The sequence below is a fragment of the Stegodyphus dumicola genome, chromosome 10, assembly GCF_044657685.1.
Source record: "Stegodyphus dumicola isolate Sdum_Otavi_A_Nest chromosome 10, ASM4465768v1".
In the NCBI taxonomy this organism is placed as follows: Eukaryota; Metazoa; Arthropoda; class Arachnida; order Araneae; family Eresidae; genus Stegodyphus; species Stegodyphus dumicola.
The window spans coordinates 45661512-45686680 of record NC_140777.1 but is presented as its reverse complement, the minus strand read 5'-3'; the positions used below and the strand labels follow the sequence as shown (position 1 = coordinate 45686680).

The 25169-nt window shown below is 33.4% G+C and overlaps 1 protein-coding gene across 2 annotated transcripts in view; it reads left to right on the top strand.

The window, feature by feature from the left end:
• The window catches only part of LOC118188605 (sushi, von Willebrand factor type A, EGF and pentraxin domain-containing protein 1-like), a 160264-nt gene that overhangs the window by 66061 nt on the left and 69034 nt on the right, over positions 1-25169 (top strand). For both annotated transcript variants that reach the window (XM_085824917.1, XM_085824916.1), the window contains exon 2: positions 13652-13828. In XM_085824917.1, coding sequence (XP_085681043.1) covers positions 13652-13828 — 177 coding nt within the window. The remainder of the gene's footprint in view (positions 1-13651; positions 13829-25169) is intronic.

Sequence of the window (25169 nt, the reverse complement as noted above, 5' to 3'; positions counted from 1 at the left end):
TTCCTCTAAAGTACTTCTTCCGCAACCGATTTTGCAGCTGTTTGTAAAATTTTTCCAGTTCTTCCTTGACGAGCTCTTTTTTTTTTTGACTTTTTAATAACTCTTCCTTTATTAACTTCTAAGGGTATAGTTTTATCTAAAAGAAAGTTTAGTCTAAATACTTGTTATTATAGATACCAAAATAGTCCTCAGTGCCAAACCCCTCAAAATATTGGACTTTCTCACTTTTTTTTTTTTTTTTTTTCTATTTTTTAAAGTTTTGTCGTCTTGAAACCGAGAGAGGAAATTCGAAGAATGCGGTTGCAGCAAGAACATAGCAAATGAAAAGCAGTCATATACAAACTACTGATAAATATCACAATATTATTTTTTTAAAAGAAATCTACACTAGAATAAGAATACATAGGAAAATTAACATCATAGTATCTGATGATAATTGATTGCGCGACGTGTTCGGCTCAATTATTTTTAAAACCGAAGGGCCCAAGAGAGACATTGTAGAAACGGTGGAGAAGGAGTGAACAAAAGATTAGGATTTTGAAAGATAAAATACATCAGCAGCAGATAAGGCTACAGTGGGCTGAAACATAAATAACTGAAGCAAAGTGAAGTAACATATTTGTAAAGTTTCTTTAAGTGTCAGAACACCTGAAACGGTATCATAACGAAGAATCTGCAGAAAATATGTTTCAAATAATAAAAGCAGGGGAAAATAGAATATATCAAATGCTAATGGCAAATGTAAATCGAATACACTTACTATTATTTAAATTAACCAGGTTTTTATGTTTTGGATCTTTATTTTAACTTCTCTTTTCCGTTTCTTCACCTGAATGCAAATTAGTTAGATAGTATTTACGCAAAGATTTTTGGATTGTAAGACAGAGCGTGTTTCTGCCTTTCGTGGGACGTTACGTCAATTCCTGCCAGCCATGATAAGTTTCTAATTATTCGACTTTGCGATATCATTGCTAACATTTGAATTTGCTGCGCCGGTAGAGTTATTGAGCTATCATAGATTTAAATTTAATTGTGTAATCCTTGACTACTAACCTACGTTTTAATTTGAAATTTACTGTTCCTTTAGTTGTATCACCATGAGTTGTGGTTGATACTGTCAACAGCAGAACTTGCATTGATGTTCTAATTTCTGTTTAATGAAAAAGAAAGGGTTATTAAAACCTTTCCATGACTTGTAGTTACTTAGAGCGGCAAAACCCCTATAACTGAATAAAAATTAAAAGTAATCAAGGGATTACAATTTACCGACAAACTAGCCGTCAGTGAGAAAAACTATGTTCGATAGGGGGAAATTATGCCAATAATTTTTTTAATTTTTCAGAGCCTAGATCTAAAAAGCTAGGTTGAAAATACGCCAGGAAATACGATATCTACCTCAACGCAATCTAGACATAATTTCTTCCAGAGTAAATTCATGATCCTGTAAATCACAGTCAATGTCTCTCTCGTGCCCTTGTAATGTTAACGAGAGCTAAGCAATGAAAAATATCCAAATGATGTTTCTAAAGTCCCTACGTATTCATTTTATGTCAGAGGTTACCTTAAAACACTACTGAAAATTATTTGCTGACGACTTAAATATTCATAACACGAAACACTATTTGTCATCCGGGATGTTTTTTTTTCCGGATAATTTGCTCGTTATCCGGTGTTCTACTATTTTCCAATTACAGTACTACACTCGTGTGCAAAAGTAGGAGAACTTAGAAGTTATGTCTATTTTTACGAAACGCCCGAAAGATTTTGCAAATATTCAGAAATGAATACGTAAGCGTACATGTGCATGTCTGAGGAGCTGCGGTTGTGAAGAGAATATAAGCGCACAAGGGGTTTACCGTGATTTGTGTGCTCATACTCCTTCACGAGACATTCGCCATCTTTCTTGCAATATTTGGGTAAATTTTATAAGCTATCAGGTCAAATGATTAGCCACGAACGTATGGATAAAGCAAAGAGATGGAGAATTGTCGGTATATTGAAGGCAGGCCAATCACAAGCGCAGATGGCTGTAGATCTCAACGTTATACCCAGTATTATCTGCAATGTAATCTTCCACGAGCTTTCACGCATGTCCAGTTCTAGGAATGCTGCTATTCGACGAAGTTTGTTTACTTTGTTTTACTCTTTTAAAGTAATATAGCTAAATAATTTTAATTAAAAAAAGTTTAATTTATAGTGTAGCCAACTGATAAACTTTGTGAAAATTTCCAGCTTTGCTATCATTAACAAAACACGTTTTTAAAGCTTTATATTGCGTAATTGGTACGGAATATTTTAATTATTTGTTGTGATGTTTTACCTTTTTTTTAATTTTTTAATATTTTAAACACTTTTAAATTGTCAACGGCAAACGTATTTCTCTGCTGTATTTCACTATAATCTGAAATTTTTTTATTTCATTTTTGTCATTTTTGTTTTTATTTGGCACCTAAGTTTGATATAACTTATAATTTATGCGACTGACAATTTTATAAACATTTGTAGCTTTGTTGCAATTAGTAAGAGCAGTCATAACTCATATACAAGCGACCTTCAAACTCAGTTGCGAGAAACTTGGGGGTTCATGATTTCCATAAGGTCAGAATCAAAATTCGGAGGAAATTTTCAGTACTATTTGTAGTGCAAATCTAACCATTTAACATAATTAATTAATTAATATATTTTTATTTCTATTAATGCTGTTATTTGAAGTAAATATGTTTTTATGAATAAACATGTAAAGAAATAATGATTTTCTTTTTATTTTCTATGTTAGTGTGCGCAGTATGGCTATATATTTTAAAGCTTTTTTAATATTTATTTTTTAAGGGTGAGAGGATTTCTGCCAAAAATAAATTTTAAGAGGTCCACAAAAATATAATTTCAAGAGTCCTACAAAAGAATAATAAAGCTTCTACAAGAGAATAATAAAGGTTACAAAATTTACAGTTTTAAGGATTCCACAGAAAATATTGTATTAGGGATTCCACAAAAAATGTAGTTTAAGGGATTCTGTAAAAGCAATGTATAATTGTAAGGGTTCGAGCAAAAGTTATAATTTTAGTGGTTCCATAAAAAAAACTACAGTTTTTTAGAAGTTCTAAAGAAATATGATTTTAGATGTTCTACAAAAGAAAATTATAGTTTTAGGGATTCCAAAAAATGAGTAGCAATTTTATGGTTGCCAAAAAAATTATACTTTTAATTGCTTCAAAAAGTATAGTTATAAGAGTTCTACAAAAGATAATTAAAGTTTTAAAAGTTTCACAAAAATAATAATAATCCTCAAAAGTTTTACAAAAGTATAATTTTAAGGTTCCACAAACATTTATAGTTTTTTTTTTTTTTTTTTTTTTTCAAATGGCGGGCATTTGCCTATAACGGCATTGGCCACTACCAAGGCCAGAAGTGGTAGCCATTTTATTTAAGAGACTACCGTTACCTCCTATGAAGGGACAGTTTTACATCCATGCCTTCTCCGGGATTCCAACCCGGGCCCTTTGGTGTCGCTGTCAGGCTTCCCTAACCATTGTACCATCTGAGCGGCACATTCATAGTTTTAGATATTCCAAAGCGAAGTTCCAATTTTCGAGTTTTCCCCCAAAATTTCTGGTTTTAGAGATTCGACAAAAATATAGTTTTAGATTTTCTATTAAAAATTTTATAGTTTTAAGCGTTCCACCAAATATGAAGTTTAGAGATTCCACTAAAAAAACTATAATTTTAAGGGTTTTATGAATATTGTAGTTTGTAGTTTTAAGGGGTCAGCAAAAGAAAACTATACATAGCTTTATTAGTTTTCTAAATAAGCGAAATCTGAAGGCCACTGCCATATACTAATGTTTAGCTAGAGAAGGATTTGCGCGCCGTTTAGTAACGAGTTTGCAAAACGTTTTGGATATGAAACATGAGTAATTGTTTTTTCTTGATTTACAAGGCTTCCATTCTGGTAAAATAAGCTAAAACTACTGTAAATGCACCATAAATGCACAGAAATCATCTTTTCTACCACTGATTACATTTCCTGAGGACAGACAGCACACACCCTTCGAGCAAAAGCTTCCACGCTTTGTTGATTTTTGACTTCACTGAAAGGAAAGCGCCTCCTTTCTTCCCTGTGTCACACCTTTCCTTGTGAGTCATTTCTAAATCCTATTTCGCCGCTTTCTGAGAAAATTACGTTTTACATCTTTTACTTTTAATGCAAATAAGGAGTACTTTTAATGCAAATAACCCACTTTTAATGCAAATAAGGAGTTACCTCTTACCAGTGTTTTGCATGTCAGGAAGACTCGAAACATTTCATGTGAAGTCTCATTAAATGTTTTTTGTCTCTGTAGAGTAGTGCAAAATTAAGATAATAGTTTAAATAATGAATAACGTTTTTCCCTTTTTTCAGATTTATTTATTTTTTGCCGTTTTCATTAAGTAAAATTTATGCAAATAAGTTACGCTATTCTTAAAAAATAATATTTACCAAATGTCGGTCGCTATTAATCTCGACTTCGTTCAGGAAATTCTCCGTAATTCTTGTTCGAATTTCGGCAATTCTTGAAATGCGCATCGAATATTGGCTTTAGTCTGTTGCTTGGTCCGTGGAATTTTTTCACATGTCTTTTCTTTTGAATAACCTCGAGAAGAAAAAAATTCTACAGCCGTTATATCTGGAGATCGTTTCGGCCAGTTAAAATTCGAAAATCGATAACTTATGCGATTACCAAAAATTTCACTCAAGTGAGCCATTGTTTGTCGCTGAAAATTTTGAACCGTTCGGTAAATTTTTGGATCAGTAGATAGTGCCCAACGTAACTAGGATAGTGCTTAACAAAGCTGACTGCCGTACCGTAGGGCCCGAATTCCGGAGACTGCCGTGTTTGAATCCCGGAGAAGGCACGGATGTGTGTAAATGTATAATGTCTGTGCGGCATGGGGGGCGAGCTGAAAGTCCTATCGAGAGATTGATGGTAGGAGAACAGGCGTAGGAGACCCTCGGACCCGTTCCTCAGAGGTGCTTTCCATCAAAACTACGGGGGGGGGGAAGGAACTGAGCAAAGTCGTACTGTCACCTGCATGATACCCAAGGCTTTTGACAACGACAGACGCACTAATTCAGAAGTCAAACAACAATCAAATTCAGAAGTCAAACAAACAACAAGACGCAATCTTGCTCTCCTTTCTACAATGAATTTCATGGACTTGTTCTGGTGTTACTATCAGATAAGCGAGAAAAGTCACATAAAAAAAAAATAGATGAATATTCGGTTCATCATCATAATAGAGTGCTTATTTTGAAACTAAAATAGAACAATGTTTTTTTCCTCGTTCGCTTGATGATTAGGGTTCTTCTAGTCTAGAAGCTTATCTCAATATTTTGCACGCACTACCAGATTGAAAAGCGAGTTAACGATGTAAAATGAAAAAGTCATAAGAAGGTTAAAATGACCTTTTCATTTAACTCTTAAATAAGCAGAAATCACTCGTAGTACGCAGTAATCCACAGTGGTCGTCTCCCGAAGTACAGGTCTGCGTTCCAGTTCTGGAAGTTGAAGCAACATCTGGCGCGGTCAATACTTGGGTGTCTTTTGTTCATTTAAGAATAAACTGAAAAGGTTATGACGACTCGTCTGAAGCAAAAGGCCTTTTTACGTATCGGCCTTTTGCTTCAGATTACTGTGATAACTCGCTTCTCAGTCTAGTAGTATCTGCAGGACATTGAAATAAGCTTCTAGGCATAGCAGAGCCATGCAACCTTTTCCATCGGTAAATTTTTAGCTATACAGTCCTAAAAAGAAGAGGAAAAAAGAGAGAGAGCTCTGTATGAGAAAATCTCGTGATAATGTTGAAAATATCTTTATGCATACTGGTCGTTGGTTTGCCAACACATAAAAAAACCTTCAAGAGAATACCTTGGCATAAAGACGCCAGAACTATTATCAAGCTCTTCAGAAAGGTGAGATATCTTTAATGCAGGCCACTGTTGTTAAGTTGCCTGTCTTAGCAAACGCTGGTTGATTTGCACAAAAGTACCAGCATCTTTATGATGGCACACCGCTATGAATGTGTGACTCATTCATAGCGGATGCAGTGACTTCACCTAGAATGTTTAAATAGTTTGTTTAAAAAGGTCATCTTACAACTATGTAGTAGAGTTCGAGTGAGATCTCTCAGTCCAAGGGAACGCCTACGTAACGGTGCCCTTATTGTAAATGTTGGCTTGTTTATGCAAGTAAGATAATCAGTCTTTGCTAAAAAAAAAAAAAAAAAAAGAAATCGTTACACGAGTGCCTTGTATAAAGGTGCCGACAATTTTATGAAATTTTTTGCTTCGGAATAAAAAACTGGTCTTTATAAGAGTAGCACAATGCCGGTGTGCTTTTGTTAAATCTTATAGCTTAGTAAACACTGACTGACTTGCATAAAAATGACGGCAAATAATGTATTTCAATAATCAAATTACATTGGCAAAAGTACAAGCTTAATAAATTTATCGAGTATGCCCCACGTATTTATTATTCTTGATAAAAGAACTTTAGCTGAATTTTGTAAAGAGTTCTCGTTAAAATATACAAAACTAAACTATTTTAAAGCGAAAAGTGGCCACACTGCTCGAAATAAAACATCTCCAATGCACCAGACTGTTGCCGTTCGGCAAAATGTAAACTTTATGTTATCTTTCAGTTAATGTTCTCTCAGTTTTAATCCCAAAATTCGGCCATTTGAAAGTAATGTGTTATACTGCCTCAAATGGAATAATTATGATCTCTATGTGCAAGCGTGTTGGCATTAAATAAAGCGTAAAATATTTAATTTTCAAATTTAATCCTTCTATTATTAAGTGGCAAAGTAAATCATTGAAAAGCAATAAACATAGTTTTTAAAAATAGCTTTTTGATGCTTTAATCGGATTTATTTAAATAAAAATGCTTTCAAATCAGTAGAGGTTTACTTGAAAGTATTAAAATGCTTTTTATGAAATGACACTACGGATCGCATTAAAATCATCATATACTTTTCTCTTTTTTTATGAAAACTCTTTTAGGCGACTAGTTTTGAAAAAAATAATATAAGGAATATACAAAAGTACGGCAACCTTTAACACTCACTCCATCGGGAATTCTAAAGATGTGTTATTTTGAAATATTCTACTCTTCAACTTTTATGTCGTGCAAGTGGAAGAGAACGAAATAGTAATAAAACTTTTTTTAAGAAATCTGAAAGCTTTCTGATTTTATATTACGCTTAAGAGGAGTTTTTTTAAACGTTTTGAGTGTTACCTTTATTTATTAAATATCATGTTCTTCGTACTTAAACAATTAAATTCAATCCAACAGCAATGTCGCAAATTATTTAAAAGAGCATATCTTTAGAATTTCCAATACTGTTTCGCGCGCTGGAGATAAAAATGTTTTTTTCCCCGTACAGTGTTGCCATTGCTCGCTTTGAAATCGTTGAGTTTCTTAATCAAAAACTCATAAATGCTTTACAAAATATGAAATAGATAATAAAACAAATTCCAGATTTCAAATTTGGGCTTCCAGATTCCCATATTCTGGTGGAGACGTACGTTATTTAACATTTGATGGCTGTAGGTACCGTTGTTTTATCACACTGCGAGAAACATACATGCATTTATGCAGATTCTTCATTATTTAATTTCTTTAAATAATGAAAAATATTTAAAGAAATTAAATACAGGGTTCTAATATTTTGTGGCAACAATTTCAAAAGTGATTTGCTGTTTATAGTGAATCGACGCAAAATGCCAAAACGAAACTAATAACCCTTCTTAGCTAATGCTTCTTCGGGCTTAAAAAAAAAAAATCTGAAATGTTTCAGATTTTAAATTACGTCCAAAGGGGCGTTTTTTAACATTTTGTGTGTTACCTTTCTTTATTAAATATCATGTTCCTCGCACTTAAACCATAAGATCCAGTGCAACAGCTATATCGCAAAATAGTTTTAAAACGAGCATATCTTTAGAATTTCCGATACAGAGACTCACGCGCTGGAGATAAAAATGTTTTTTCTGCACAACGTTGCCATTGCTCGCTTTGAAATCCTTGAGTTTGTTAATCAAAAATTCGTCAAAGTTTTAAAAAATAGGAAATCGATCATAAAACAAATTTCAAATTTCAAATTTGGTCTTCCACATGCTCATATTCGTTGGAGGATTACGTTATTCAAAATTCGATGACTCTATGTACCGTTGTTTTATCACAATACGAGAAATATACATACATTTATGCAGATTTTTCATTATTTAATTTCTTCAAATATAATGCAGGACTCTAACATTTTGTGGCAACAGTTTGAAAAGTGAACCGACATTTATGAGTCCGACGCAAAATGCCAAAACGAAACTAATAGTCCTTCGGGATTCAAATCCCTTTGGACTAAAAAAAAAAAAAAAAAAAAAAAAAAGTTGGTATGAGGGAATCCAAGAGCAGATTGGTTACCTGCGACACTTAGCGAGGGTTACAGCCGAAAACATCGCAGACGAAAATGTCGCGGAGAAAACAACGCAAGGCGAAAACGTCGTGCTACAAAACATCGTGGGAGAAAACATCGCAAAGAGAAAACATCGCAGTTCTAAAACATCGTGGTACAAAACATCGTCGTAGAAAATAAATCGGTTCAAAAACATCGCAGTTTAAAAACATCGTCGTTGCAAATATCGTGGTAAAAAATAAAGTATCTACAAATCATCGCATGACGATAACATCGCAGATATGCTTTTTTCAGGCATGCTTTAATAAGTGTAAATGGATATTCCCATAATGATTTGTGAGCACAAGATGGAAAGAAGGATAATTTTTACTTTCATATTTTTTATTAATTAATACATTTTTGCTGAGAAAATAAAAAGGAAACTTAAGCATAAAAAATTAATGCAACTTAATAGAATTTTAAACCGACATAGTTAACTAACAAAGGCCATTAATAAATCATTTTTATAAAGTTTTTACTGGTAATATTTCATGAAAAGTATAATCTATAAGTTACATTTAATTTTCTATGCTTAAGTTTCCTTCTTACGTTTTCAGCAAAAATTTATTAGTTAATAAAATATGTGAAAGTAAAATTTATCCTTCTTTACACCTTGCGCTCACAAATCATTATGGGAATATCCATTTACAATTATTAAAACCTGAAAAAAAGCATGTCTGCGATGTTATCGTCATGCGATGATTTGTAGATACTTTATTTTTTACCACGATATTTTCGACGACGATGTTTTTAAACTGCGATGTTTTTGAACCGCTTTATTTTCTACGACGATGTTTTGTACCACGATGTTTTAGAACTGCGATGTTTTCTCTTTGCGATGTTTTCTCCCACGATGTTTTGTAGCACGACGTTTTCACCTTGCGTTGTTTTCTCCGCGACGTTTTCGTCCACGATGTTTTTGCCGCGATGTTATCGGCGGACACCCTTAGCGAGAGCATAAAAAACTTTAACAAATTCTCTGGTGGGACGTTAAATCTGAATTCGTTCATATTTTCTTCATTTTTTCCATTAATTAATTAATTTTTTTATAAAACAAACAGCGGAAGCACATGCGGTCACTATTTAAACCAAACGTTAGTATGTGAAGGAAAAAAAAAAAAAATCTGACATTCATAAAAACGCTTTCAAACATTTCACAACTTCATTCATTTTTCTCACGTTACTCTTGTAAGTTTATTTTACTAGGAAATAAATATTTCATATAACGTTCTTGCATCCAGTCGCTTTATCTTCGCGTTGATCTGATACCGTACACCCCTTTCAATTTCCTTCCACCATTTTGGATCGTCCGTTGTTGTTAAAAAAGCGTTGAAAGCGAAGAGCAATTTACGGCGTGAAAACGCAGATCAAAAAAGAAAACTTAAAAATTGTTGTATAAAAATGCGCGTGGGTTGTATGGCCTTCCTATGGTGTAGGATGGGGCACCTGTGGAAGAGAATCGTGTTTCTAGGCCACGAATGCCGATTTGAGAAATCAACAAAAAAGAATACATGGTTATGACGTCACAGACACGTGTTCACTTTAAACCATTTTGCCTGAGAGTTTAAAAATATTGACGTAATAGTTGTGTTTCGCGCTCTGGAAATTACATCAATTGTGCATCATTTTTAGAGAAACTAGCTGCCTGTTTGAATTAGAGAACTGTTTTGTGTCTTTTTGCGCTTGCTTAAAAGTTTCTGAATTATAAATCAGGGGTAGAAAATGGATTATCAATCACTGTTATTGTAGAAATGAGGTTAGAAATTTCAGCTGATCGTATGAACTTTCTTAGTTTGCTTCTTTACTTTTCAGTATGTTATTACCTTGGATAACTATTTAAGTCTAATTTATAACCCTAAACGAAAGCTTTTAAATATGCTTGCGGTTTTAAAAGGTAAAATGCTTACCAACTAAGCGGTTTCAGCAACTAAAGTACTCGTAAAAAAAAAGAATTGCATGTAGTGGTTTTACGTGTGACGAATGCTGTTTGTTCTAAGATGGCGTTTATTATGTGAATCTTTCTTTATGTGGGATGCGGTTTTGCATAGATTAATATGGGATTAATTTTAATCCACTTCTGAAATCGGTCCGTAATTATGAAATGTCATAATTATGGACCAGAGAATTCTATTATAGCTGTAAATGCTAAGAAACCATTCATTTTGTATTAAAAAAGGTGAAGATAAAAAATGTGTATATCGTAGATGCAGTCAGCTGATCAATGTTCATGTCTGTAGTGTGTTAAGTGTTGACATACTTTTTTAATGTTTGCAATACTATTTATATTTAAAAGTATAAATTGATAAAAATATCCGGATTTCTTACAGATATATTCACCTGTGAAAACTATGACTGTTTAGAATTGTAAAAAAGGCTCCAAATATTTGATTAATTGTTTTGCTGTTCTGTCTTGTTTATTCGCAAACCGTTAACACGCAAAAATACTAATTTAGCATTTAAAAACACTGAAAAATATCAAAATGTTTGGTTTAATTATTCTTTATTTTGAAGTTGTGGATGGCAACGAATTGTAAAGCAATTTAAAATGGAATCCTAAGTTTTGAAACTTTTATTTTGGAAAACAGTTTTTTTTTCATATATTTAAAACCGTAAATTTTAAGATTCCACTAATACAATCAGTAGTATGTTATAAGCCTATTACTCTATTACTATGGTCTAATTTTAAGATTTGCACTCTGTGAACTGTTTTGATGTTAGTTTTAAAATATTATGATAGGAATGAGCTTTAAGACATCAGTTCCTTACTTTAGTCGTTGTTTACTTCAGTTATTATTTATGTTTACTTTAGTTATTATTTCCTGCGTTAGCAGTGACATCAACATCATGGTTACTATGATTCAGAAAGGCGAAGAGAAAAAAAATGGGGAATAAAAAAGAAGAACGAAGGGAAAACAAATGTATGTGGCGTGGGCGCATTCAGCTGAGCAATATTTGCGTTTGCAAGTAAAGTTTTCAAATGTGAAAATAATTAAAAACAGCCTGAAAGAGATCATAGAGCAATCAAAAAATTTTGGTTCTCTCCATGCGCTCGGGAAGTTAACATAATTTTTTTTTATTCGAGGCTAATAATTGGAGATTGAAACAAGGGTTGAACGTTGACAGATATATTAGTTGATTATTTTAATTTAAAGCATTATTCGATTCGTTTGATAATCAATGTAATTACGTATGATGTGTATGTGCATATAGTCCTATATTTTTCAGTCCAGTTTAGTATGAATACATCCAGTCTTCCATTAGAAATTTTAGTCTCATGTGCTCTTTTCTTTGCTGTCCATCTGTCCGTTTTCGACCCAGCAGCAGCCGAGCGGGTAAGTTGCGGAACACTGGTATTTGGACCTAAAATTCGATTTCAAACGAACAGCTGGCTGCATGAGTTTCCCCATGTGCAACGTGGACACGAGCCAGTTTCGCTTGGAAAGTTCTCCATTACTCTCTTCGGTCAGATAGCCTCTGTGCCCTTTGTGAAACATGTCTTTGTTTTCTTGGGAAGTTTATCTTTCTAGTTAACTTTTGTTACTCTCTTGCGACTGCTTTAATTCAAATAATCTTTTGATCTGACTGATTATATGCGACGTGAATCAAAAAGAATCTTATCTTCAAACCTTTTATCTTTCAAATTGAATCTGCCTGTCATTGATTAACAAATAAGCTATTTAAAAGCAATAGATGAAGATCCTAAGAATATTATTTTTTACTTTTTAATCGGAATGATTGAAATAAAAATGCATTTAACTCACGATATATCTAACTAAAAACATTCAATACTTTTATAGAATGACAGGTAACGGATTAAACAGATTCAGTATAAGGGGTATCACATTCAGTCGGACTTGAATAAAGGTGTAGACACCTTTACTGAAGTCGGTTGTTATTCTCCCAGACAGAAACCTTTATAAAGATGCCCCAGCGTAAAAGTACTTGCACCTTTACAAAGATCAGTTTTTAATTTTAAAAAACAGTAGTCTTCGTAACGGTGCCGACACCATAATGCCAGAACTCTCTTATGCATTAAATATTTTTATTTATTAACCTAATTAATAGAGTAACATTTATGAAGTTTGATTTTTTTCAAGTTAAAAATTAATCTTCATAAGTTTGAAGGCAGTTGTACGGCAGGGTACACTTTTTAAAATTTCTCTGTCTTGCTGAACGGTGCCGGAATTTCATAAAAGAGCCTGCACCTTTATTGCAGAGTACCATTGTTTTAAAATATTCATTTATACACCATTGTCCAGACCCTTACGCAGCCTTATTTTCGCAGCCATTGGTCGTAGACATATATTTTCAGTCACAAATATGTTTTAAATGACGGGGATATTCACATTTTGAAATTAAAAAAATTTGCAAAACTTTTATACTCGCTTTTAAAGATAACTAAAATTAATCTTAAGAGATAATATAATCAATATTTCTTTAGTAAATAAATTATATATATATATATATATATACGTATGAAACTGCCGATTGCAATAAAAAGGCGAAATGCGGAACTAGGTGTTATAGAGTCTCATATACAAAATTCCAACGTTCTACGATTAATAGTTTTTGAGGTATAAGAGATACATCGTACGTACGTAAGTAGGTACAGACGTCACGAAAAAAAAATATTTTGAATAAATTTTAAATCCATTTTAAAATCCGTTTTGGAGAAAAGGATCCTTTATTCTGCTTCCTTTTTATTTTGTACACAAAAGCAAAAATTAATATTTTTAAGAAGATGAGGAAGGCTGTAACAGCAGCTTACTGAGTTTGAACGAGGCCGTGTTAATAGGGCTATGAGAATTGAATTTTCTTTTCGCGATATTGCAGAAAAATTTGGTAGGGATGTATGTATGCACAGTGTATGTGTGTTGACAGCAGTGGTTACAGGAAGGTACTGTCCCTCGGAGGCCACAGGGGTCCGGTCGCACACGTGCCACCACTCAAAGCAAAAAGGCCGTCGTATTCGCTCTGCAAACTGACTTCTTCTTGGTGTTCGGATTTCATTTTACAATAATGTATTTGATTCATTTTTCAAGCTTCAAATACCGAAGTAGCCATTCAAGAAATATATTTAGCCGTGCAAAGTTTTAAAAGCTCTCTGTATAATATTCAAATTTGATGCATTTTCTTTATTAAACAAATTTTTCTTTCTTTGCAGGTCTCGAGTGCGGATATCCGGGCGCCCCTGCTTTTGGGAGGCCCCATCCCGTGAAAGAAAGTTACAATCCCGGAGAAGCTGTCTCCTTTACATGCGTACAAGGATATGCTTTGCAAGGGCCATTCCAAAGAGTCTGCATGCCGAATGGCACCTGGGTGGGACCCATACCCCTGTGCGGTGAGCATTCTTACTTTGTCATGTTTTATTATTATTGTATTTTAACATACACCATAGGTTAATCCATTAAACTTTCACTTTTGTATGTACGAGTTACTGTGTTTCGATCTTTTTTTATCTTTCTCAGACAGAAACCTGTACCGCCCACCATGAAAGCTTAAATTTCCCCTGCTGGGCGGTATAGGTTAGGTTGATTATTCCTGTTCTGAACAAAAGCTGTGCGAGACAATTGTGAATCCATCTAGGCGAACGGGGATATAATAAGCATATCTTAGGACACCATATAGTGTACATGACACTTAAAACAAAACATATGAACAAGTTCTCTGATTTCATTCAAATTTTTTTGTTTGAGGTGCCAGACAGAACTCTATTCAAGGCTCATGCTATGATGGAAATTTTGCAATTTTACCTATTCAGATAAAGAAGGAGTAGGGAATCTTACGAGCTTGGGGTTTTTCAGTCGATTCTTCTTTTAGGAAATCAAAGCTTTATCGTTTTTGGTTTGAGAACGTGTTCTGCAAGTTGTATCTTCCGAATAAAAGTTTTGCATTTTTAAGGTCTTTCAAGACATAGAAATTTTTATAATAGAGTAAATCTTTATATCGCAACCATACATAGCTAAGGGGAAATGAATGTGCTCACAATGGACACTGAATAAGACATACAGATGTTGAAATTAAAAATGAAATTAATTAATTACTTTCTTTTGGCCATTGAATAGTTATAGTTTACCATATTTGATACATATGTTTTATTTGCAAAAGAGCCGCATCACTTGCTTGCGAAAGCCGCTCTATGGTCACCCCGTCTATATTCTTTATTAAAGAATTCATGATAAAACACTCATTTTTACACTGAATGGGTCACTAAAATAGCACTCGTGAAAGGAAAACGTCATGTAATGTTTGATAGGATTGTATGACTAACTTTCTCATTTATTTCACCTTTGTTCTGACGATATTTCATCCAGTACTTGTATAACTGAGGTTTTTTATGTGGTCAAAGGTTGTTTTCACTCTCTTCGGAGCGTGTACAACAAATCAAGAGCTCTCTCTTCTAAATGCGGTCACCCCAAGCGTAGATCCTCTTTCTGAGAAATAGCGACGTCCTTATACGAATAGTTAAACTGCTTGTATTTAACATGCTCCTTTCTTCTTTTGCGGATACGGGCGTACAAAGCAAAGCGTAGAAGGGAAAAAAAGAAGGAATTCTGTCGCCCTTTTGTTTTGTTCTCTTTCGTCTATATTTAGGAGGATATAATTCTGGACTTTTTTTTTTAGAAGTCTGCATGAATATGAGTTTTGTGGTTGCTTTTGAACAGATGCTTGATGAATTGTTTTAAATTTTTCATAACTAAAGAATTAGCAAATAAAAATTAGAAATGTCCCATATAATCTGACGGTAATTTCACGGAAGTAAACTCTGGAATTTTACAAAGTTTGTTTAATTAAGTTTTTCCGAACGGCATACTATTTTACATAATTACCGTTTTACGCAATGGCGTACCATACCTAAAGTGTTCCTTCGTAAAATTCCTGTGGCGATTATACGTGCCGATCATTGTTCGTAAAAACAGAATCCTTCCTAAGACTGCCCCGGCTTGAAAGTTGTGGCACCCTTGTGACGAGTATAATTCCTATCGTGTAAGAAACTACCCTTTGTAAGGGATACCGTTTCACAAGCAAGATTTAAAGTTTCCTTTTTTTAGACCAATTAGGTCTCTCGTAATAAAAAACGTAAAAATTCCAGTGCCCTCGCCAAGATTCGAACAACGAATCTTCACATTGCTAACCGGATATGTTACCGATTACACCATGAGAGCACGCAAAATGGGATGTGGTAATTATTTATATCCTCTTTCCTTTTAAAGATGACCAAAGAGAAGACGAGAGCCAGTCCATTAAATTCAGATGCTGACAAGTTATCGTCCACCACATTATAATTTGTACGCCATTGTACAGACATTAAGTTCTTGGAACGAAAAACGTGAAAAAACAGCGACGTCCTCATAGGGATTTGAACTCTAAATCTCCATCCAGATGACATCGACCTGAGGTTCTGATATAGACCAAACAAATTAAGTAATCTTGATGGTATATATTTTTCTTAGTAAGAAATTTACAAATTTCCATTTTTGATACATTTCCTGTACGTGTTGCACTTTAAGTGTTTCAAACGTTGGATATAATTTGTACATTGATTTTTAACAGAAGGACTGTCTTGATTATATGTATGTTATATAAATTATAGTTGTAGTACATTATATAGTTCACAGACTCAATACATTGGTCATAGATGCAATAGAAGATATTAACCATAAATAGTCAATAGCCTATAGAATTAGTCAATACGCAGGTCAATATTCAATAATCCGTCTGTAGTCTATCAATAGTTTATCCATAGTCAACAGTTATTAGACAATAGTCGTCAGTCTTCCATAGTTAATAGTCTATCAATAGTTTATAAAATATTCAAACAATCGTACTTTCTGTTGCAAAAAGTGCTGTTTTTGACGAATGACAATGTGGTGCGCTATCTGCGTTATCTGTGGGGTAATTTGTTTCTTAGTGTTGATTGGAATGGTAACAGTTGATGCATTTGTAAGATTTATGTGAGCACTGCACGCAGACAGGCGATGCTTTGCAGTTGCGGCTTCTATGACCAATACCCTGGCAATTGCAATCCCTTGTGTTCTTTAGTAATTTCGGTACATGCAGAAGTTGAAGTCTATGATATATACCACCCTCACGTCCAAATGCTTCAGCGTAATTTAGATTAACTTGTCGTTTTCCAGTTGTTTTTTTCAACTCGCCTGTGTTCTGGCATGAATTGCATCTAGAGAGGCAGCTGGAATATAGTTACTGAACGCTTGCGGAAGGTTTTGTGCTTACACGTATGACGGAAATCTGAAGACTATTATCTGCTCTCTGTGAGGCAGAGATTTGAATTATCGATCTTCCAGCAGCGAGCTCGATGCTATACCAATTACAGCACGATAATTTCTTATAAGGTGCGGACTGTGTAACTTGTATATAAGGCAGTTTCCTTAAAAAGTGCTCCTTGAAGGTATCCCTTCCGTTAGGCAAAAGCACTGGTGTACTTTTCTGTGGTCAAATAACTTAACCTAACGTATAAGGTGCTTGCATTTTTAAGCGAGTCTGCTACAATTTGAAAAAAAAAACAGATGCCTATATAAGGGCTGCTCTGCATAAAACTGCTCGCATCCTTATGAAGATCATTTTCTAACTTTTAAAACGCAACCATTTTAAAAATGAGGACATCTTTCTTCCGAGGTATCTGTTATGCAAATAAGTTTTGATTTTCTACTGATCAGCAAAGCAAATGAAAATTATTATTAAATTATATTTATTGCTATTTTAAAAAATCATAATTCAAGAATTAAATCGTATCGTTATCTTCCTAAACTGCACAGATGTGACACTTTAAGCATCGAACACTTCAAATTCCATTTTCTGGATGAAGTAAAGTGAAGCAACGGAAATGATAGGACAGAAATAACTTAAAACTGGTTAGAAACTACAACTCTAAGTTAACACGGGCTTCTGTACTTTTGATTTTTAATAAAGCACGTTTTATTTCAGAAAAATTAGTGTATTGACTGATATATAGATATTATGAATTTAATTTCATAGAAGTCACATCTTTGAAGGAAAAATGGTCACAGCTGTTGCCAATACATTAGAAGTAAAATCTTTTTTTTTTAATCTTTTCTAAGGGAAAATGACATTACCATATCTTATTAGTATGGTGGATCATTAAATTAAAATTTTTTAAAATTTTCTTCCAGATTATTAACTTTATACACTGCCGGGAAAAATTAAAAGAGTAACTATCAAAATTCTTCTTGTATGATTGAAGTAACTTGTATGTATTCAACTTGTATGATTTTGCAGTTAAGAACGTAAAACTTGAATCTGATCTGCATTTTATCTTCCCTGACGTATTTTCAGAATGAAAATTTGCTGATTTCTGTTTATTTCTTCGTAAGAACATGAGAATCTGATATAAAATTGGGTAAAGAAAAGTTGGTGTTACAACGTTTTAGAGGTACATGAAAATCTATGTGATTACCCTGACCGAAATGCAAACTTTACAGAGATATTCTATGTTGTGTAATAGATTGTCAAGAAGTTCATGCGGTAACAAAGTGTATTCACAATGGACAGTTCTTTGAAGCTGTTAGAGAGTTATTGGGGGGGGTTGTGATCCACATCAAGGTCCTAATGCGTTTTATGCATGTTCTACTTACTAGATTTATATCTGGTAATATGTGGGCCATTTCATCCTCTGGATTTCTTCGCCCTCAAGAAAATCAGTCATTGGTTCAGCGCTATGGTACCAGCATTCGTTCATTAGGAGGAAGTTATTACCAGTTGCAGACCTAAATAATTTCACATAAGGATCAAGAGCCTCATTACTATATACTTCAGCATATCTGCAGTGGTCAAAATACGTAAGTGAATGTCATCTATTCAGAATGATGCCCGCCTATACCATGATTCCATCACTCATGGTCTTTCTCGCATGTCTTCATGCATATTGTGCACCTCCAGATTGTAACATGTTTGGAATTTCTTTGAACACAAAAGCGAAATTCATCAGTAAAGAAAACTTAACTTCAATACGTGGTACTCCAGTCACTATTATTTCTGTACCACTGCAAACGAGCGCAGTTCGCAGTTAGCCGAACACATGTTTTCTTTCTATACAGCCCTGTTTTATGCAGGCTGTCACTCACGGTTTATCTAGATAGTCGATTTCCTTAATCTGCATCGAATTCCCTTGCAATCTAAGCTGACGTCAGTTGTCCATTTCTTTTAGCGGTCGTTGCTAAATAAGCGCCATAAGAGTCTGTTGTGACACATTTTCGACCGCGACTTGTTGATCTGCATATATCACCAGTTCTTAAAGGTTTTACAGGTTCTTGACATAATGCCTCTGATTACTTGTAAGTCATTACAGGCTTGTGTCAGTTTCTGTCTCTCTTTCATTCTGTCAATATCACGCTATTTCTCACAATCCGTGAAATGCCTTCTCTGTGACATGTTCCATATTCCACTCGCGAAACTTTTATCCAGCTATCCGTACAGTCTTTAAAATAAAGCACTTTCTTGCACTCATTTCCACACGGAAGCAAAAATTTGCATATTTCTGTGTAGCAAATATGAATTTCATTGCACCACTTGATGACTTTAATCTTGAGCTACCAAAGAACTACCTTTCATAATAATTCACTTAATAGAATTAACAAAAAGAAACTTTTTATTGTTGTTTCTTTAGTTTTTCTCGTCAGCGTATTTTCAAAATGGATCTACAGTGTCTCAAAAAAGTGATGGGACACTTCTGCTTTACAAAAGAAAACTGCAATAAAATAAATTTAATAAAATAAATTTTTTGTGGGTGTGTTTCATACTTAAATTTAGTAACAATTATTACATAACATACATTTTCTCAAAATATTAAAATATTAATTTAATAAAAATGCAATTGTTTAGAACGGAGCAGAAAATGGCTCACTTAAGTGATGGGACACTTACTTTTCCATCAAATATTTATCCAAAAATTTTGCTTTTTAAAAGGTTTTAATATTTTGTCGGATTTCCTTTTACTTTTAAAACATGATTTAATCTTCTTGGGATGGATTCGACTAATTTTTTTGTGATTTCTGGAGTGATTTTATCCCATTCTTCTTGAAGCACCGATTTTAATTGTTGTTTTGAAGAAATGGTGTGTTTGCGAATTCTTGATTCCAATTCTTGCCAAATATTCTCTATGGGATTTAATTGTGGAGATTGTGGGGGTGATTTTATTATTTCAGGACAGTTATACAGCAGCCAGAGTCTAACGTTCAAAGCACTGTGCTTGGGGTCATTGTCCTGGTAGAATTTAAAATCGTTATGAAGGTTCAATTTTCGTGCTGAAGATTTCAAATTTTGATTTAAAATGTCAATATACTTGTACTGATCCATTATACTGTCAATAAAAACAAGATTACCAACTCCAGCGGACGACATACACCCCCATACCATAACTCCTCCTCCACCATGTTTTACTGTTGGCACCAAGTTCTGTTTGCGAAATTCTTCCCTGGGTTTTCTCCACACCAAGATTCTACCGTCAGAACCAAATATATTAAATTTACTCTCATCAGCAAATATAACTTCATTCCCGTAATCAGAATTCTTATTTATGTTGGATTTTGCGAAAGCCAGTCTGAGTTTTCTATTCTTTTCACTTACGAAGAATTTTTTCCTGGCTGCTCTACCGTGATATCCAGTAGATCGAATTACTCTTCTAATAGTCTCAGAATTAACAATTACTCCATATAATGCTTGTAAATCAGCAGCAACTTTAGGAGCACTTATTCTTGGATTTTTTTTAAATATTTCGAACGATAATTCGCTTTATTCCATTGGATAGCTTTGATGGTCGGCCAGGTCTTCTTTTATCCTGAATCATATGATTCTTTTTATATCGTTTAATGATATTGAAAACTGTTGAATGACTGAAGTTAACTGTTTCAGTAGTTTCTCTAATAGATTTTCCACGTTCAATATGCAAATTAATAACTAATTTTCGAATTTCAGGCAAAGTTTCTTTTCGTTTAGCATTCATGGCTGCACAGAGCTAAAAAACACAAAAATTCCAAAATAAACTGGAGAGAAATACTGCAGACGATTTTATAAATTATTGGCAATTGCTTTTGAGTAAAAATAAATACCCCAAAAGATATTTTTATTGCTTACTTTAGACGATTTTTGTTGCATAGTACGTAGTGTCCCATCACTTAAGTGAGCCATTTTCTGCTCCGTTCTAAACAATTGTATTTTTATTAAATTAATATTTTAAAATTTTGAGAAAATATATGTTATGTAATGATTGTTACTAAATTTAAGTATGAAACACACCCACAAAAAATTTTACACGTTTTTTAAATTTATTTTATTGCAGTTTCCTTTTGTAAAGCACAAGTGTCCCATCACTTTTTTGAGACACTGTATTCAAAAACGACGACTAGTCAAAAGAATTAAAATAAATTTATTAATCATGGAATATTTTCATCAATGATCCTTTTGAATCTAAGATACTTTCAATGTCAAAGAAAGAGTCACTATTGACGTACACACACCGTTGATATACACTTAGCGCAACATTTATGCCACTCCTAGAACATCTGCTAGAATCTAGAATCTTTATCTTTAAATCCACCTTCGCGGTTTTCAAAATGGCCACTGTTACATCGAAACGATGTCCTTAAACTTCCGAATTTACACGTGGAAATAGAGAGAGATTGCATGTAACTAGGTGCGGCACACATTCCATCACTTTTTCGAATCGGATAGAAGTTTTGCAAACGTGAAACTGTTCATAAATCTGACGTAAGTGTTAATCAGGCGCATGTAGCTCATTCGTTTTCGTAGGCTGTATTCGGTAGGTTTTTCTAAACTTTCAACTGGTCGGTAATAGTTGCCATTGCAGAATAATCAAAGAAAAAATAACTATTATTTTACAAGTTATATAACTTGGGCCTTGTTTGAAGTTGGAAAACTTGGTAATTTGCAGGCTGTTTATGTAGGTTTGTTTACAAAATATGGTAATCAAGTTTTTTTCCCAACCAAATACGTTTCAAATTTACTTGCAAATTTCCTCCCAAGCAGACGATATCTAAACTATTCGCGAAGATTTATTTTTCTGTCTGATATCGCATGCGTGTCGGAGCTTACATTGCCCTACCGAAAAAACCCACCCACCTGCCAAAGGTTTATTCTCCAAGGAAGTGCAATGAATATATGAAAGCGGATAAATTTTTCGTTTCTGATAGTACTAAAAGTGATCACTCTGGTCGTGCACGTGCAACGCTAGTGACTTTTCTCTGCGGTTTTTTGAAAGATGTAACCAAATAAAGGGCACGAAAATTATTGTACAGAGCCATTACGTTTGTTCTCTCGTTGTGGTTGGTTTCGGAAAAATTTTGTCTTTCTCATATTCTTCCTGACAGCTAGAATTATATCGCCATGACATGATGGTCAGAAAATATTAGATTCTCAGAGTTAAGGAGGTTTCTTTTAAGTCCTGTTGGATTCTTCTCTTTCTGTTTTCGAAGCGACGTTTCCTCGTTAAAATTTTCTTCCACACTCTCATACTGTTTCTAGTATTCTTACTTTTCTAATTAGGTGATGCTTTAATTGCTTTACCAGTTTTCTTTGTTGTGCTGGAAAACGAATAGGTTTTGTTTCTATCATCGCTCGAAATAGTAATTCAGGACTTAAATTCTTAGTTTTTGAGTGAAAATGTAATTCAAACCGAAGCCCCAAATATGAAGAGGTCGATATTTTACTTTTTTATTTCACTATTTATTATTAATTTAATAAATTTTTATTTATCTTTTTATATTTTGTTGAATTTAAATTTACTTATTAGATATTATTTTAGTTATTAGTTATTTTATTTATTTATTAATCCTTCCTGATTAGCCTTTCTTAAGGTGCTCCAGCACTTCTAGTTTTTGAAATCAATCCCTGGTGGGTGTTGCAAGAAAAATTCATTCTCGGTGTCTCTTTACTAACCTACACGTTGATCTGACTTAAAAGTCACTTTTTTTTGGAAAATTAAACTCTACTATTCGAAAGAATGGTTGCCTGCTTTTGCTTTCTAAGACAATGAAATGTACTCAAATAATATCCTAAAACTGAAATTGAATAAAAAAATGGAAATTTATTTTTGCTATGTGTTTTCCTTCTAGATGATTTAATTTTATATTTTAGTTTGCAAGGAAGAGACCACAGCAGTTTCTTTAGCTGTGAATTTAAGTCAACGTCCTACTGATTAGCATGCATGCCATTATGTAAAGGAAACCCCATTGATAGATACGAAAGATTATCCTTTGTTGTGAATGACACGTACAGAAAATAAAGAATGTACTTGTATATTACTTTCCTGGTTGAATTCGCCTGAAATGTGACAGATTTAGATGAAGGATATCAGCTGCTGTCGAGTTTCAAAAGCGAGGAGAAAGAATGCGTTTCTTTTGTTATGTTAGTATGTATTTATTGCCATCACAGCTAGCTATTTAAGACTAAAAAATGTCGGCATTCAGCAGCTATACGTCTATAATTTCGTTTTCCAGGCAAATAGGTAGTAGTATTACCGAGGCATGAATATCCACGACTTTTTGGAGAATTTTATGAGATTTTTCTTAAGATTTTTGCAAATCTTAATTTTTTTTCCGCAAGCGAATTTTGAATTATGACCTATGTTTTGTTTTCATCTCAGTTGCACTTGATAGATTATTTTTATATTTAAATACTTTGTATGCTATTTTTTGTTAGAATTTTCTTCAAAAGTACAATGCAGTAATCTTATTCTAAAATACAAATCAGAACTTTGAATTATCTAAGTTTTTTGGATTTCTGGAATAGAAGAAAACGACATTTCCGGATAAAGTGGTCCTCCAATGCTTGCCAATGCCAATATACAATTTTCATGCAGAACATCCATTTTTTAAAATATATAACAAAACATTTCTTATGTGGCTCGATACATTTTTTAAAGAAAATATGCACTTTGATGGAAAAAATGTATATATCTACAAATATACATACACGAACATAAATGTATCATGTGTAATGACGATGATTTTGAAATGTCGGGCCCATACATGACGTACTGAAGCATGAAATTATAATAACGTATACAACAAATTTAATAAGAAGCAGTTGTTCTTACGACTACTTCCTACTTCCTATTAAATCTGTTTATAGTACATTAATTCATATCACATTTTTATATATTTTTGGTAAGAAGAACGACTGCTTCTTAATAACACATTCTTCGGTTACAGCGTAGCAGCAATTCAGTTAGGCTGTGTAGAAGGGAAACGCATTGTATTCAGAATGAAATCATAATTCAGAGTGTGTTAGTTTTGGTTTCATTACCATTTGACTGAATAATTAATAAAGCTCTAAAATTATTGTTGGCTCTCGTTGCCAGCGTTATGTAAATATCATATGATATGGATGAATCTAGAAATAACGTAGTGTGAAGAAAGTTATCAGAAGCAATTTCTACTTTTAGAATAGAAGGGGGAATATTCAAATTAAAATGAAGAGGGACTACTGCCAATTAAAATCAGAAGTTTGTTTTACATATGTTTAAGGGGTATCAGAAACCCCTATACCGACAATGTTAAATTGGCCATTTTCGATGTACCTTTTCTCAAAATCTGCTGTAGATACAAGCTTGAAATTTTTTCTGTAATTAAAGTATACCTATCTGATTATACTGAAATGAGCTTTTGAAACATTTTGAATTTTAGAGTAAATTACAGGATATTTCGTTAGGCATAGTAAAATTTAGCACTTTTCTCACACAAAAATATTTAAAATTTTTTTTCTAAGTTTATTACAAAAAGCTCATTTCAGTAAATATTAGGGAACCTAATAAATAAGCCATAAAAATTTTAGATACCTGTGAGCAGTAGTTCCTGAGAAAAGGTACATCGAGTATAAAAAATCACGTTTGGAGAAAAACGCGTTTTTATGTACAAATCCTCATTGATCAAAGCAGTAGATGACAAATTCAAACTATATTTTTTTACTGGTCTAATTTTCATAGAGATTAAAGAACGGTATATTTAGAAAGATAAAAGTGTAGAGAATTTGAAATCCGAAATCACAATTTTTTGAAGATTTTGGGGTTCTAACTCTCCTTAAATAAAAGGGTAGTATTATCCATTTTGTTGCCATCTTTTAAGCTGCCAGTCGATGAATTCAAATTAAAACGAAATAACCAATTAAATTAGCCAATACTTAAAGGTAAAGTAATTCAAACGTAATTTACACAATACCAATTCTACTCCCACCCCTCCGAAAGAAACTCTGGCAAAAATTCAGTGTAATACACTTTTCTAAATAAATTTTAAAATATGAAGATAACATTTGTTGATTCAAGAATTACAAGCCCAAAATGTACAATGTAATACATATGCCTAAGTATGTGTAATACATATGCCTAAGTATATATATATACAGTCTTTTTTTAAGTTTGTGTGTGGGGATTTAAAGTATTGCCGTACTTCCTGCGTTTTGTGTAAGTGGTTAGTACGTTCTGCTAGCATTGGAAGATCCATGATTCCACTTCCTCACTGGATTTCACGTTTTGGCTGCTAGGAACCTAACAAGTATATAAATGTGTATTAGCTTTGTAGGGTAGAGGAACTTAAAAATGAACGCATTTCTGCTGGAAAGTACGAGACCAACGGACGCCATTCCGAGGAGTGTTTCCATTCGAAAATTGATTAGAAATGCCAGAGTCATTT